Below are 15,302 nucleotides of genomic sequence, written 5' to 3' on the forward strand. Positions count from 1 at the left end.
TGGACTCACGTCCATGCTAGTCTTGATGGCTGCAGGGGGAACTGTCAGATGCACACAGAACTGAGACCTTACTTACACCCTCTGGGCCTCAGTTTCCTCATGTGCGAATGAAGATAATTCAAGCTACTGGCTCACTGGCTCTGCTGCCAGTGGGATGCGCCAAGAAGCCCAGAAGAGGGAGGTGAGGTCAAGAGAGGGCAGGAGATGAGGACGGAGCCGCTCTCCCAGGGGCTGTGAGAATGAGCCACAGACCACACGCATCCCAGAGGCCACTCCAAGGACAGCATGCACCCCTCTCTGCGCTCTGCGGGGACCCTGCCCCCTCAGGCTTACTGGTGCTCACTGCATTCGGGCTGAGAGGAGAGAAACAGCTCCTGGGTTGTGGAGCCATTTCTATAGTAACCACAGCCCCCACACTTCCTTCCCACTTTAAAAAGCAACACAAAGGAGAGCGAGAAGGGTCAGTGACAGTGATGAGCTCTAACCAGCTACGCGGGGCTCCCTTGTCCATGCATCTCACCCACCCAGAGCATATCAGCCACACTGGTGTTGTGTGTGTGTGTGCGTGTGTGTGTGTGTGTGTGTGTGTGTATGTGTGTGCATGTGTGTGTCCTGTTTGCTTTTGGTTCGTCTTGCTCCACAGGGCTTTGGAATCCAGTCAATTAAACAAAGAGCAGCACAATCATCTCACACTGGGGGGCCCTTTCAGATCCGATCTCATCCACATAAGGTGTCTGTCACCATCAGAGCCTGTCTTGCAGACGGACGCAGCTGGAGCTGCTCACCCAAGGCCACGCACGCCAGCCTGGCTGCAAGCAGGACACGGGCCCCGACGCCTCGTCTCTGTCCACTGAGGTTCCAGAGCACACAGGCCCGTTGCTGCGAACTTTCTATACAGCACCGTGCAATGTTCACCCAGGTCTAGGTAAGTGCCAGTGACAACAGCTGCCCTTGTTCTCTGAAAGAAAATGCTCTGGGACCCGTGACCTAAAGTGCTGACACCTCTGCTCCTGTGGCTCAGAAGCCCTGGGTGTGCAGGTGAGGGCTGCATCCACGGGGGCAGAACTGGCCTACGCTCATGATGAGCGGCTCGCTCCATCTCACGGGGGCTAAGAGTCTACCCTGTCAGTGAAGACAGTCAGTGCCACAGCCTGGGTGCACATATTGAGTCTAGAGCGGTCCAGGGGGTGGGTAGGGGGCTGGCAGGACATCTGCTGGGGCCAGCATTACTCCACGCATGCCCAGGTACCAAGAGCCCAGGCGCTCCTGCTTTGCCGGCCTAAGCCTATCCCCTGATGTCAGCGGAGGCCTCTGTTTATGGACAGAGGCATGGCAGCAGTGACGCTGGATTTGTCCAGGTTCATGTTGACAAAGCCCAAGCCTGCCCTCCCAAGCACAGAACCCTGGGACTGGGTCCCCCTCCCAGCGTGCCTGGCATGGCAGGGAGGAGGAGCCACATGGCACTGTGGCCAGCTCCAGGACCTGCAGCTGCCCTGGGTGGTCCTCAGGTGGGCCAGGGATGGGCGTCTCAGTGTGACATGCAAGGCCAATAAAACCCTGCCGACCCGGGAAGGTGGCTGGTGGCTGGCAGAGCTGAGAGTTTGTCTCTGGGTGCATCTGGCCACAGACAGCATGCTGGTGCCTGCAGGTCAGTGCGTGTGGCAGCTCGCCCTTGTGGCACCTCATATGTGTCCCAATAAAAAGTTCATTTGGAATGGGAGATAGGTGGAAACTGCTTTGCTTGACCTCTCACCCTTTTCAATGGCCCTCATGAAAGTCTAGAGTCCAGCCACAACTTTCACTTCAAGTGTAATTGCCGGAAAATGAGACCCAGGTCCCAGTCCTCTACAGCAATAAACTAACTCAGCAGTTAAGTCCTTGTGGAGCAAAGTTGGGCACAAATTAAAAAAAAATCTGTTCCTTCCTATGCTAGAGGTTGACCCAGACTGCAGAACCCGGGAACTTTACCTCTGTTCCATCAACTCAGGAGCTGTGGACAGGAGGGCTGAGAGCACGTGAGGACAAGGGAGACACAGAAAGAACATGAGATCCTGCACGTGCGTACATGGAGCCCACATTGTAGGGCAGGAGGAAAGGGCCAGAGAGCTCCGCTCAGGTCCATTCATAACCTCCAGCGAACACTGGGGAAGCCTGAACCTTGGGCTTAGTACCCATGATGACAGGACATAGCGACCTACAGGGTGTTGAGACTAGTAATGTGGACCATGGGGCACACCCTGGCCTGGTGGCCCTGGGGCCACCTTTGGCTGCTGGATTGAAAATGAGGTCCCTCCCATTTCCTTCATCTTCCTAGTGGAATGGAACCAGTGCCATGTCTAGAAATAGAAGGTAAAAATAATGTAAAAATAATAATCAAAGTACCAAACAATGCAGTTCATTCTGGTTCTGAGCTCTGCTGAAAGGAAACGCGTGTTACAGAGATGCTAAAAATGTACTATTGCTAAAAACAAACTAAACCCAGACTTTCTGCAAGACATGATCAAATGTGCTGAATGCACATTGAGAAAGGAGGACTGTCTTGAGTAACGAGCCGATGTTATTCAAGGGCCATGTCATGGGCCAAGGAGAAGCACCTCACATACCACCTAGACACCTCTGAACACTGAGTACCACTCACATGTTTACTCTGGTAGTGACAAGACCAAGGCTCATGGGGTCCTTGAGGGCAGGCAGGAGAAGGTAGTCACAGTGGCCCCAAAGGGCACTGCTGCCACAGCCTTCCCCATGCAAGTTCGGGGACGGGATGCTGAGCACACAGCTGGGGATGGGACTCTCAGACATCTCCCTGCCCGCTGAGGGACCTTACCTGGGCGGGAGCACTGCAGGACAGATGAGCCAGGTCTCCGATTCTGGCCGCAGCCCGGGGATCGCTGGAACTGATCAAGACCGGAGCGCTAATTTCCATGGAGTGCCTGTGGCTTGTGGCTTGGGAGGACTTGTGTGTCACACTGAGCGCGGTGAAGGAGTGGCGCTTCTTGGCATTCTTCTTGCTGTCCACACGCCGCTGAAAGGCACTGACCGCCCCCGTGCTGCTTAATGCGGGTCCTGGGGCCGCACTGGCTGCCGCGCCAGGGTCAGAGGGCAAGGGGGCGTGGCAGCTCGACGCAGCAGCTGGGCATGGCTTGTCCATCTCAATGAGCTGCTTGGCGGAGTCATTGAGCTAGGTGAGAAAGGGAGAGGGAGGCTTTGTTAAGTAGAGGTCACATGCTCTCCATGCTGACAGCCCGCGTCCCCTATTAAACCCAACCATGTGTTCACAGTCCCCTAGATCTTGCCAAGGGGCCTCCCTATAAATGGCGCCGGGCACAGACACAGCAGAGGCTGTGGTGACATCTGTAGATTTTATTGAGCAGCTCTTTTGTCTGCCCCGGGGTAGCCCCGATCCTTTCTGGGGGTGTCCGTTTCTGGGGTGTGAGGTACAGACCTGCAGAGGGCGTGGGACAGAGAAAAAGGAGGAAGGAACGCCCACCTGTGGGCCCCACACTCGCCACGGTGACAGGTTCTGGCCTGCCTGGGACAGTTCTGGCCACGCTAGCAGAAAAAGGCAAGGTACGTGACCAGAATGCACTTTTTGTCCCCTGAGGACTGCAGGTGGTAGGGAACACCCGACCTGCTAAGCAGGAAGCACAGATGCTCTGGGCAGGACTGGGCTCCACTCAGCCTGTTAAGACCCAGAGCTGACCCTGGCCCCCCACGCTGTGAGGAGGCAAGACCGCACTGTTTCCAGCGATTCTGCAAGGACTCAGGGCACAGCTCCTTCCCTTGTCTCCACACCTCTTCCATAGAAAAGCAGATGCTTTTACAAGAAAGATTGTCTTTGACAGAAGTTTCATCCTAGGTGGTGTTTGTCAGGAAAGGTGTGATGGGATCGAGTCTGTGAGCAGCCTGTGGTAACTGGGGTCAGCTCTCCGGGTGACTGTGGTAACTGGGGTCAGCTCTCCGGGTGACACCCTGTCTGAGGCACCAGTTTAGGGAAGGCATGAGTCCTCAGAGACCACTGTGGGTGATCTGAAGCCTCACGAAGGAATGGGACTGGGCAGGCTTCACAAGGTTAGGCTGCTGTAGGCTCAGACGGAAGTGGAGGCGGGTAGGCACAGGGAGGGGTTCAGGGGACTCCACAAAGCTGGGAGGTCCCTGCAGGCAGGTAGAGAAGAACAGGAACCAGCTGCGGATCTATAGGTCACGTGGTGCGGGAGCCACACCCATGCCCTCAACTGAGCCGGGAACATGGCCTGGAGCTGGGTTGGGGGGCCACACCAGGAAGGGCCACGTCGCCACCTGCAGGGGCGTCTGGATTAGGGAATATTCTTCAGTCCTGGGATGGCAGAGGAGAAACACCAGGTCTTCATGCACCGTTCACGACTAGCATTTGCCGCTGGTAGCATCTTGATGAGTTAATAATAACACTAATAAAAGGTCCCTCTGCATTGGAGCAGTGAGAGCCTGGGAGGCTTCATCTCCATAATGCCAGCAGATCACACACACAGCAGCTGGCCGTCCAGCCACCCACAGACAGCCCAGGCAAGGCTGCAGAGCTGTCAGCATTTCCATTACAAATACCTGCCTTTCCGAGGGAGGTTCTGAAAAACTCACTGTAGGCCCCAAAATGTGTGATCTAAATCCAGGATTATTTCCTTTGAAACGTTTCTTCCAACTAGGCTCAGCTGTTTTGCTCTATTTTATGACTTTATTCATTTGCTTCCTCCACAGGCTCGCCTCCAGAACAAGCCAGTGGCCGGTGCCTCCCGGCCCCCTCCGTGGGCTGCTCCGAATGAACACCCCAGGGCTGGCCTCCTGGAGCCCAGTGCTGTTCACCCATGCAACGGAGCCAAGAGGACCAAGGAGAAACAGGAGGCAATAGGGACAATGCCTTTCCTTTATGGGCACAGATTCGGAGCACAGACTCCACACTTTCTGCCCTGTCTCTCCATGTGGGACATTATTGCATCGACATGATGGCACCAATAATGGCCAAGGCTCGGCGAAAATAACTCAGTTCTTCCCCAGAGCAGCCGACCGGGACTGTATCAGATACTGCATGGTTTAGCTGCATACGAGGCAGCGACAGAGCAGGGGTGTACACATCACCAGACAACATGGAGCCATGACCTGAGCCAAGGCCACCCCGGTCAGTCCTCCAGACATGCCCCCGGCGGGCTGCTTACAGCCAAGCATGCTGCCTCCTCCCTGATGGATACTGGGGTGGGGGGCAGCGTGCCTTTCTCACCCATGCCCACAGTGGGCACCGAGAGGGAAGGCCAATGAACATCCACGGAAGATAGGTGTTCTCAGCCAGCTGAGGGAGTCAGGAGGGCGGCTTCCTAGTGGTGACTCTCCACACATCATCAGTGGACTTAGGGTCCCAGACATCTCAGCAGGAGGCAAGGGACATATCAACGAAAGACCCTCCTGATGAAGAAAGTTCAGTTTTATCTTCTTGACTGAGTCTTTGCTTTTCAAGTCTGTGCCTGGGTCCCTGAGGTGACACTCACGGTTGGGGGAGCTGCCATCAACAAGCTCTGATTAGCCATGATGAATGATGCTCAGGGCTGGGTCTGGCAGCTGGCATCACCAAGGCCAACCCAGTCCACAGGGCCCGTGACTGCGGACACCCCCATCCAGTAGCATCTCCCCTGGACAGCAGCTCCTGCTTTGCACCCCTTAGCTGCAGCCTTGGTTTCCCATTTCCTCATACACCAAGTGAGGGCAGTGTCTGCTTGCCTGCCCACAGCCGTCCATACTACAGGAAACCACAGGATTCTGCTCTCCTGTGCATAGGCTCAGCCCCACCTCGTTGGCCTGGGGGACCCCGGCCAGTTAGCTTGGGGGTCCTGGGGGGCCGAGGAGGCAGTGAACATTGAAATCAGCCCCCTTCTTCCCACTACAAGCAGAATTCTAGAACATTCTGTGAGTGGCTGCTGACTGCCAACCGTGAAGAGTGGTATGTGGTGGGGAGAATGAGTGTTTCCTGTTATTCTGCCCCAGGATGCTCCCTGCTCCCCACCAAGATGCTTCTCTGGCAATGAAAGAGCTCTGCTTCTCCCTCTGAATGTGGCTGGTCCCCTAATCTGTTTCTCCACCCCCACAGAGACAGAACACCTAGGCATAGACGGCACACACACACACACACACAAACACACAACTGATGATTAATGAATGCACCTAATAACCCCCATTTTGACTGTTTTTGGGCAGGAATAGAAGACATTTCCGACTTCCATACAAAATGAAAACAAAGTAGTGGCACCAGCACGTGAAAGTCTTGCTGGGTTTGTACATGGATCGCGAGGATGGTCACTGGCCTTCTCCCTCCCACTGTGCGGGAGGCCCTCTGCCCCAGCGATCCCGAAGTCCAAACACTCAACAGCCACACACATTTCCTCCTCCTCGGGTCCGGTCTTGCTGGGAGGACAGTACCGGCCAGTCACAGCTGCACCCTCATCAGGGATGTCCGTCTCTGGCTTAAGACCCTCTTCGTAGGACTCTGCCTCACCATCTTCATCAGCTCAGATGTGATCTTCCTCCACACCACTCTTCCCTCCAGCCACAGAAACATCTGGAAATGGAACAACTGACGAGTTTCTTCTTTCCACTGTTCAAACTGTTCCATATGAAGTCCTCTTAAATGAGTTACTGGTGGAATCCTAGCTGCATGTGAATTTTGGGACCAGGTTAAATAAAGAAGCCTTTACCCATAGGCTCACATGAGCCCCAAGGCCCCTTCGGTGAGCCTGAGGCTAGCAAGGGATTTGGGCACCTGGCCCAGAAATGTGCCAGAGCTGGGGGCCTAGGCAGAACACGATTACCCAGAAATCCCCAGCTCTGGTCAAGAGGACTTTAAACTGAAGGTAATGGGGGAGGGGATTTTTTTTTTTTTAAAGATTTTATTTATTTATTTGACAGAGAAATCACAAGTAGGCAGAGAGGCAGGCAGAGAGAGAGGAGGAAGCAGGCTCCCTGCTGAGCAGAAAGCCCGATGTGGGGCTTGAACCCAGGACCTGGGATCATGACCTGAGCTGAAAGCAGCGGCTTAACCCACTGAGCCACCCAGGCGCCCCGGGGGAGGGGATTTTTAAAGAAAGAATGAGATTGGAAAACCAGGCATACAGGCTGATATCAGATATAACATGCAAGAAAGGACAATGGGGTGAGGCATGCCCTGTGGTTCTCAAGCAAAGTAATAGGGAAGCCCTTCCAACCTAACCCAGATGTCGGAAGTACAGCCTCGACACATCCATACCCCAGAGCCATGGGCTGGGGGCTGAGATCAGAGAGAAGGAAGTATTTCTTCCCTTTCTCGGAAATCCAGGAAGCCAAAGAGGTGACTGTGCTGGAAGGCAGGGGTCACAATTTAAAATGAAGGCAACCAGTGGCTGCATGTGTACAACAAACACTTTCTGAGCACCTGCCGTGTCCCGGGCTCTGCTCTAGGTCCTAGCGATGCTGTGGTGAGCGACAGAGGCTGGTCTAGTAAAGCTTATACTACCCTGAGGGGTGAATTATTTAGGGAGACTTGTAAAGATGCAGATTTTGGCTCAATAGGTCTGGGATGGCACCCACGTTTCTGCCTGCCTACAAACTCCCAGGAGACACCACTGCTGCTCAAGCCAGACCCTCTTTGACTAGAACATGGACAGCTTTGCAACCTTGGCTTCACAAGGAAACACTCTCCCCACAACAGAGCCACATGACCAGAGACAGCAGCTTTTGCTTGGCATCTACCTTTAATGCATGGCTCCTACCCCTGTTGGCTCAGCAGAGCACAGGTCACCATGCCTGACGGCTGGCCTACTATTCCAGAGAGTTTCATAAATTCAGGAGTGGAGGGAGAGTGGCCTTTACCTGCCTCCAACTTTTGTCAGAAAAAAATCTCAGGAGCCTCCCACTTCACTGAGGGCGGCAGGCACAGACGGCTGACTGCATTCTGATCTGAGCTTATTTGTAAAATACTCCCTTCTTTACGAGACTAGATCAACAGCAGGGGTGAGTGAGAAGAGCATGGTTTGCTTTCAGCTCTGGCACCCCTCACCCTCCTCCTTGAAGGCTCTATCTGGAACACAGCTCGGGCCACTGATGAGAAAGTCTGCCAGAAGGAGAGCTCTCGACCACTGACTGAGCAAGTCAAGACAAGTGGCCTGGTGACATCACCAGCCAAACACAAGAGAGACCCACCTTCATCACCACCAGGCTCATCTGACCTTTGTATTGACCATCCAAGGTCAATACGGCCATTTTACAGAGGAGAAAACTGAGACTCAGAGGAAAAGTGTAAGTGTCTTGTTCCACATCACACAGTTAACAAGTGGCTCACACCCTTTCTACTACATCTCACTGGCTCTACCATCATTCACTTTTTACTGCAGAGTGTGGAGATGCTTTTCTGATCTTGCTATATCATTGAGTTAAAAAATTATTATAGTCATTGAGGTATATCTATGCCTTTGGCAATTAGAGGGGGTTGGGTTCCGTTTAGAGATGCAAACATGAGCCTTTAAAAACCAGACCTTTTTTGGGAGCATGAACATTAGGTCAGCAAATGCTCACCCTGGGAGGACCCTGGCTGCAGTTACCAAGGGTGGGAGGCTATTTCTGTTCCTTCCCTTTTTATTTTAAATGGGTGGTGACCTCACAGGCCTGTTAACAATGCCAAACTTTTTTTTTTTAATTTTTTGTTTACTGGAATGTTGAACTCTAGACATTTGTAATGTCATGTGCTAACCCTCTACACTGACATTCTCCCATTCACGGAATAAATACTTGTTGTGCACCTGCTATGGGAGAGGCTTTTCTTTTCTTTTTTTTTTTAAACCTCTGAAGGGGTCCCCATATCAGAACTAAACATTTTATGAGGTGGTGGGTGCTGTAGTGGCGTAACGGCAGCCCTCATCCCTGGGTGCTGGCATGCCCTGCGTGCATGCCACCCAGCACAGGGCCACTGCTTGCCTGCCATTCTGTTCTCGCCGTGTTCCCTTCTCAAGGCAACAGATTGGATAGGTGAGCCTGTATTGGCCAAAGTGGGCTGGTGAACTGAAGCAATTATTCAGATAACAGAGGTTTAAAACAAGAAATATCCAGCAGTTAAGACAAAGGTGTGGACTGAAATTCACAGAGAACTGCCTGACCTTACTCACAAAGACTGAGTGCAGGCGAGGATTTTGGATGAGATGATCCTAAGAATTAACGCACAGGGTGGGGAATGGTACTCGTTTCAACATCCCATTGTCACAGGATGGACAGAGCCCCAACTCTGTCGGAGGCTGGGCTACTTACCCTGGGTAGATGGCACCACTGCCCAGTTCCCTGGACAAGCCTATAGAGCGGGGCTGTTTCCCCAACACCTCCAAGCCCTGGCTGCTCCCAGCAGGGGGCAGCAGGCATGGCTAGGGGCCACTTAGGCAAACTGCCCTGCCCCTTGCCCTCTTGCAGACCAGAGTGACATTACGTTGTAACCCTCTGTGGCCTCTGAGTTGCCCCGACTGCACCTTCCTGAGAGTCTGAGGGGACCATGGTTCTCTACGGACACCAGTGATGCGGTAGTGAGCCCAGCAATGACCTCACCACCACCATCGCCGCCATGTGGGCTCCCAAGCTGCCCTGAGTTAGAAAGGCGGTGTGTCCCTCCTTGGGGAGTTGGTCCCTCCCCCACGATCAGAGCTACACACGCACTCCTTCTTATCCCTCAGCCTCTGCTCGAAGTTGTCACACGTTTCTTCTCGGGCACTCACCCCAATTACCATGAGGAATGAAGCTACCCCTTCTCTAATCAGCCTCTTAATCATGGGTTATGTTCCCTGCCTGTGCCAGCAATCACACTCTCGGTTCAGTATCAAATCCCACAAAAAGGAAGATTCCAAAGAGTCTGATACAAATTAATATAAGCAAACAAAACTTCATTCATTTGTAAAAATGTGTGAAACTCAGCAAAAGGCTCATAAGCAGCAAAGAGTTATGATTAGCACCTTAACAGGGTGTGTCCTGTAAGCAAAGGGACCACTGACTGGAAGTTGGAGATGAGTGTAAAGACCCTGTCATAATTTTACCTGAAGATACAACTCAGAAGGAAAAAAAAAATGGTTGTTTTTCCACCAAGGAGAGGAACACAAAGGCACCATTTATTCTCCATTTTCTGTAAGAACCCCGGAGGGGACATCTCTGCTTGGAAGGTGGCAGGAGGTCAGTCTGTCCCTGCAGGGGCGCGTATGGCCTCCCGCGGAGGTGCCCCCATCCCCAGAGAGTGCCCTGCCTGTGCTGGGCTTGCAAAAGCATTTCTGACCACCTCAGATCAGCACCAGAGGAAGTCACAGATCTCAGGCAGCTGAGAAAGGAGGAGGAGGGAAACAACGAGATGTTGCTGGTACAGAATTCAGAATTTGGAAGGCAGGTGGCAGCTTCACTGCTGGGTCCCAGGGCCAGGCCAGTGAAGTGGCCCATTCCCTGGCCCTGTAACATTTACCCCCAGCAGTAAAGTACTTTGGGGCATGCAGCTCCAGTAAATTACATGTATTTTCTAGCATACCACTATATTACATACATTAGAAAACACACACATAAGAGAAACTGAAATTTAAAAGTCAAAAATATAATAAATTTGAAGAAAGTACTAATATTTCCTTTCTTTACACAGAGCTTCATGTACTCCTTTTCGGTGTGCGGTTTTTTATTCTTTCTTTTTTTTTAAGATTCTATTTATTTATTTAAGAGAGAGAGAACACAAATGGAGTGGGGAGGAACAGAGAGAGGGGAGAAACAGACTCCCTGACAACCACAGAGCCTGATGCGGGACTCGACCCCAGGACCTCAGGATCGTGACCTGAGCTGAAGGCAGACGCTTAACCAACTGAGCCACCAAGGTGCCCCATCGTGCACCCTACTTTGAAGATCTCTAGCTAAGAGCAGTCATTTTCAAACTGTCAATTTTAATGGGGCCTGACCAGTATTTTGTTTTAAATGAACCAGATTAAAAGAGAAAATACAGAATGCATCACATGCACTAAGGGTAAAAGTAGTTCCAGGAGACGTTGCTTTAGTTTCACATACACACTGGTGTGCACCCTGGGTCAGGATGTACCAAGCATTTCTCATCCTGAGTTGTAATCTAAAAAGGCTGAAAGCCATTGGCATCAAGAGGAAAAGAGAGACATTTCCCTGCTGAGAAATAAAAGTCTTCTTTTCCCCGTCTGCATGGGTTAAATGTGTGGAGGGGTGGGGCGCCTGGATGGCTCAGCCAGTTAAGCGTCTAACTTTGGCTCAGGTCATGATCTCAGGGTCCTGGGATCGAGCCCTGAATCAGGCTCTCTGCTCAGCAGGGAGCCTGCTTCCTCCTCTGTCTCTGCCTGCCTCTCTACCTACTTGTGATCTCTGTCTGCCAAATAAATAAATAAATAAAATCTTTAAAAAAAAAAAAAGATCTCAGAGCTGATAGAGTTTTGAAATTTGGAGCCTACTTCTTCCTCTTGTAAATAATCATCTCACATCGCAGATGGTTAATGAGCTTCGTGCTGGGCATGGCAGTAGATGCTCAACAAACACCTAGTCAATGGACGGATGCAGCTAACACGTGCATGTGTATGTCACAACAGCTACTCACTGAGTATGATCTCAATAGCTGGTCCCATGCTGTCACCTGGGTGCCCATCAACCCCCTGGGAGCTGAAACTCACACTCTGCTTTGCATACACACACCCGCCGGCTAAGAGAAGTGGGCACACTGGAGTGGCACTCCAGATCCTGGCCTGAGCCTTGGGTCTGAGCTCCCAGAGAGAGCCCACTCAGTTCAGAATCAGTCACTCAGCGGCACCAGCTGTCACCTGTGAGTTGCACACTGCAACATAGGGCCAGGGAAGCTTTTTCACAGAAAAAGCTCTCCTTAAGGATCTATCCCACAGTCACAAAAAGGGTGTATGAATATTCGGAGTTCATCGACAGAAACCAAATGGAAGATCTATTAGAAAAGATTGGGCTAAGTGAGGAAGAAACTTAATTTCAGTGGTTATGGACAGGGGCCAAAAGTGATACGAGTATTTCAAGGTAAGCGGGAGGCACAGGCAGGAACCAGAACACACCTGTGCCTGAGTGCATGCACGTGTTGTGTGCACATGGCCTCAAGCCACTGCTCAGAGTATGGCGATTTCAGGCTGAGTGGGGGGTGAGGATGTGACCTGAAGTCCCTGTGGCCTCCTGAACAGGGGACGGGTAGCTCTGAGGAGCTGGCACAGAAGCTGTGAGGAAGATCTGGGTGAGCTGCTGGGAGCTCCTGGGTCAACAGGCAGCAGGGGACATGCCCAGGTGGCCTGGCTGGGGAAGGGGAGATCCGCAAAGCACATGGGTTTGATGCTACAGAAGCAGGGGATCTGATTACTGAGTACACATGTATTAGACACCTGCAGTAAACCAGGGTTTACTTGGCACTGAAGGTCCATCAGTGAAAAAAAACAGACAAACCCCTGTCTTCGTGGAGACCCAGTCAATAAACAAGTAAATATGTAAGTATATTCAGTATGTCAGATGGTGAGAAGTATCTGGAGAAAGAAATAGGAGAGAAGGAGTGCTGGGAGGGGAGGGCTACATGACTATGGGGGATGGCATGGAAAGGCCTCCTCAGACAACAGCTGAAGGAGGGAACCTGTTGACATCTGGGGGAAATGTGATGGAAGTAGGACCTGCAATTGCAAAGGCCCTGGGGTGGGAGTGGAACTGGCATGTCTGAGAAGAAAGATGGAAGCTAGGGTGGCTGGAGCAGACTCATGGGTGGAAATAAGGTCAGAGGTGACAAGGATCAGTGGAGCAGCCTTGTCTTTTCTCTGAGGGAGACAGGAGGTCTAAAGCAGTGGAGGGACATCTGATATGTATGAAGCAGGGTCCCCCGACTACTGTGCTGACAGCAGACTATAGGGCCCAAAGGCTTTGAAGCTATTGCAACAATGTCACTGGAGAAGTCTCACAAATCAGTGAAAAAAAGCGAGACGGAAATACTGATGCAGCACAATCCTAAATTCATTCGCAATATATGTAAATTTATACATAGAAAAGAATAAAGGAAATAAAACAATATGCTAACAACATTTCATTTCATTTTTTTCCTACACACATATTTATATTTACTGGTAGGATTATAGGTGATTTTAATTTCTTTGTTTGTGATTTTCTGAATTTTCCTGTTTTGAACAATAGCCTGGTGTTATTTTTACAATCACAAAGTTATTAAAAACAAAACAAAACAGCAGATTAGGTTGGGATATTGACTGACCTACAAGTGAGACTTCCTGAGTTGTGGCACTGACATACTTTTTTTTTTTTTTCCATTTTGTAAGAAACATGCGAGGTGCCATAAGGCTTTGGTGTTTTTTAGTCTAGTGAGAGGCAGTATTTTTCTGGAGTATGATGTTTCAGGAGAGGTCTGGCAAAGCCCTCCCTCCCCCGGATAGCTTGGTTTCTGGCCCTGGCTGAGTGGTGGTGTCTTGATGACAGCACAGACCTGGCTGTCACCAAAGCCTCAGGAAGCTTCTCCTGGCACTGTGCTCCCATGGGGGCTCGGAGAGCTCAGAAGGGGGAAAGAAATCTGGACCCAAATGGGAGAAAAAGGGAAGCCCAGAGAGGTTAAGCAGAGGATGGAGCAGGGGCCGGCAAACGAGGCCCACGGGCCAAGCCCCCCTGGTGCTTATCGCTGTGTGCCTTGTGGGCTTACCTGTCCTTTCTGACCACTTCTACCTTACAAATTAGAGTTGGAGGAAAAAACAAACAAACAAACAAACATGCCAAGCCTGTGCTGGAACAGTGCTCTGCTCGACCTCTGCTCCCGTCACCTCCCCATCTGACCGCTGGGTGAAAGGTGTGGCATTTGTTCACTTTTTATGCCAGACACAGAAGTAGAAGGATGCTCCCCTGTCATCCAGCTTCAGCAAACACACCATTCTGCTGTTCCTGTTCCATGGGCTGTATGCCCCCCTCCACTGATTTTTCTGAAGTATTTTATTTTATTATTATTTTTTAAAGATTTTATTTACTTACTTGACAGAGAGAAACATAGCAAGAGAGGGAACACAAGCAGGGTGAGTGGGAGAGGGAAAAGCAGGCCTTCCGTCGAGCAGGGAGCCCAATGCAGGGCTCGACCCCAGGATCCTGGGATCATGAGCTGAGCCAAAGGCAGACGCTTAATGACTGAGCCACCCAGGGGCCCCGATTTTCTGGAGTATTTTAAAACAAAGCACAGAAACCACATAGTTTCATCTGTGACTGCTCAGTGTATGTCTCTAGTGGACAGAGATGTCCCCTGTCTCTGGTTCATCTCCAGGGACTGGGTGGTGGTGCTCCATTCTGAAGCTGTAGGCCCTGGAACGGGCAGCAATACCGGGGGGGAGCCTGGTTTACCAGTCTCTACTCTGGTGGGTGTGGCAGTCCCAAGGTCCACGCTCAGTGTGGGGGTTGGAGGGGGTTGAGGAACCGTTAAGTTCCCCTGCTTCCAGATCTGATCGATGTTCTCCTACTGAGATTTATCTGTAATAAAGTTAACCTTTGAGTTTCCATCTCTCAGACACTCATCTTTTCCTCAGCTGGATCCAAGAACAGGGTATGAACACTTCTTATGACCAAAAACCCCAATGATAACCCAACCAATTCTCCCCAAATTGATATATTTAAGAACATGTTAACATATGAACTGGGTTGTCAATTTAGCAAGAGAAACACAAACAAGAGCAGAGTTTCAACTACGCCTTCATCCCCTTCCAAACATAAAAAGGTTTACAGAAGCGTAAATGGGCCCCCTGGGAGTGTTTTTCTGTACCTGGTCCCGGGCCTCACTTCCGTGGTTGGCCGGCACAGGCCTCTGGCGTGGGTAGCTGGCTGGGAAAGCAAGCGGCCTTCCGCTGCTGGTGACTGGTGCAGCCCTGCACTGAAGCACCCACCTGAGACTCCGTTGCCCCATTTCTAAAAGCTTGATTATTCCAGACCAGGCTCCCTTGCCCTACCCACTGCATGGACACCCATTCTCCAAATGACTGTTTTCCTTCACTCTGAATGAAAAAGAAGCCTACTCCAGATACATTTTTCAAAGCGTTGAAATTATTTTTCCTCATTCGTATGATAGGCCTCAACACTTCAGCAGTAAAGCACAATTTTGCAGGAAGACCTGTGTGCTTCCTCTCCCTGCTCTCTACACAAGGGTCTGATGATAAGGTGAGAGGCAATGCTATTTTCTAACACCCAGTTCGCACCCTGAGCTAGCCTGTGTTCTACGCACTTCATTTACATTCCTGATTTAATCCACACTTGAGCACAGTGAG

At 51.2% G+C, this 15,302-nt stretch overlaps 1 protein-coding gene across 2 annotated transcripts in view; it reads right to left on the reverse strand.

Annotated features, from left to right (window-relative positions):
- Positions 1-15,302, reverse strand: part of LOC111155936 (SH3 domain containing ring finger 3) — a 358,242-nt gene that overhangs the window by 96,836 nt on the left and 246,104 nt on the right. For both annotated transcript variants that reach the window (XM_022516419.1, XM_022516420.1), the window contains exon 4: positions 2,828-3,181. In XM_022516419.1, the coding sequence (XP_022372127.1) occupies positions 2,828-3,181 (354 nt within the window). The remainder of the gene's footprint in view (positions 1-2,827; positions 3,182-15,302) is intronic.

The sequence above is a fragment of the Enhydra lutris genome, unplaced genomic scaffold (genome assembly GCF_002288905.1).
Source record: "Enhydra lutris kenyoni isolate GAN:26980312 unplaced genomic scaffold, ASM228890v2 scaffoldscaffold44, whole genome shotgun sequence".
In the NCBI taxonomy this organism is placed as follows: domain Eukaryota; kingdom Metazoa; phylum Chordata; class Mammalia; order Carnivora; family Mustelidae; genus Enhydra; species Enhydra lutris.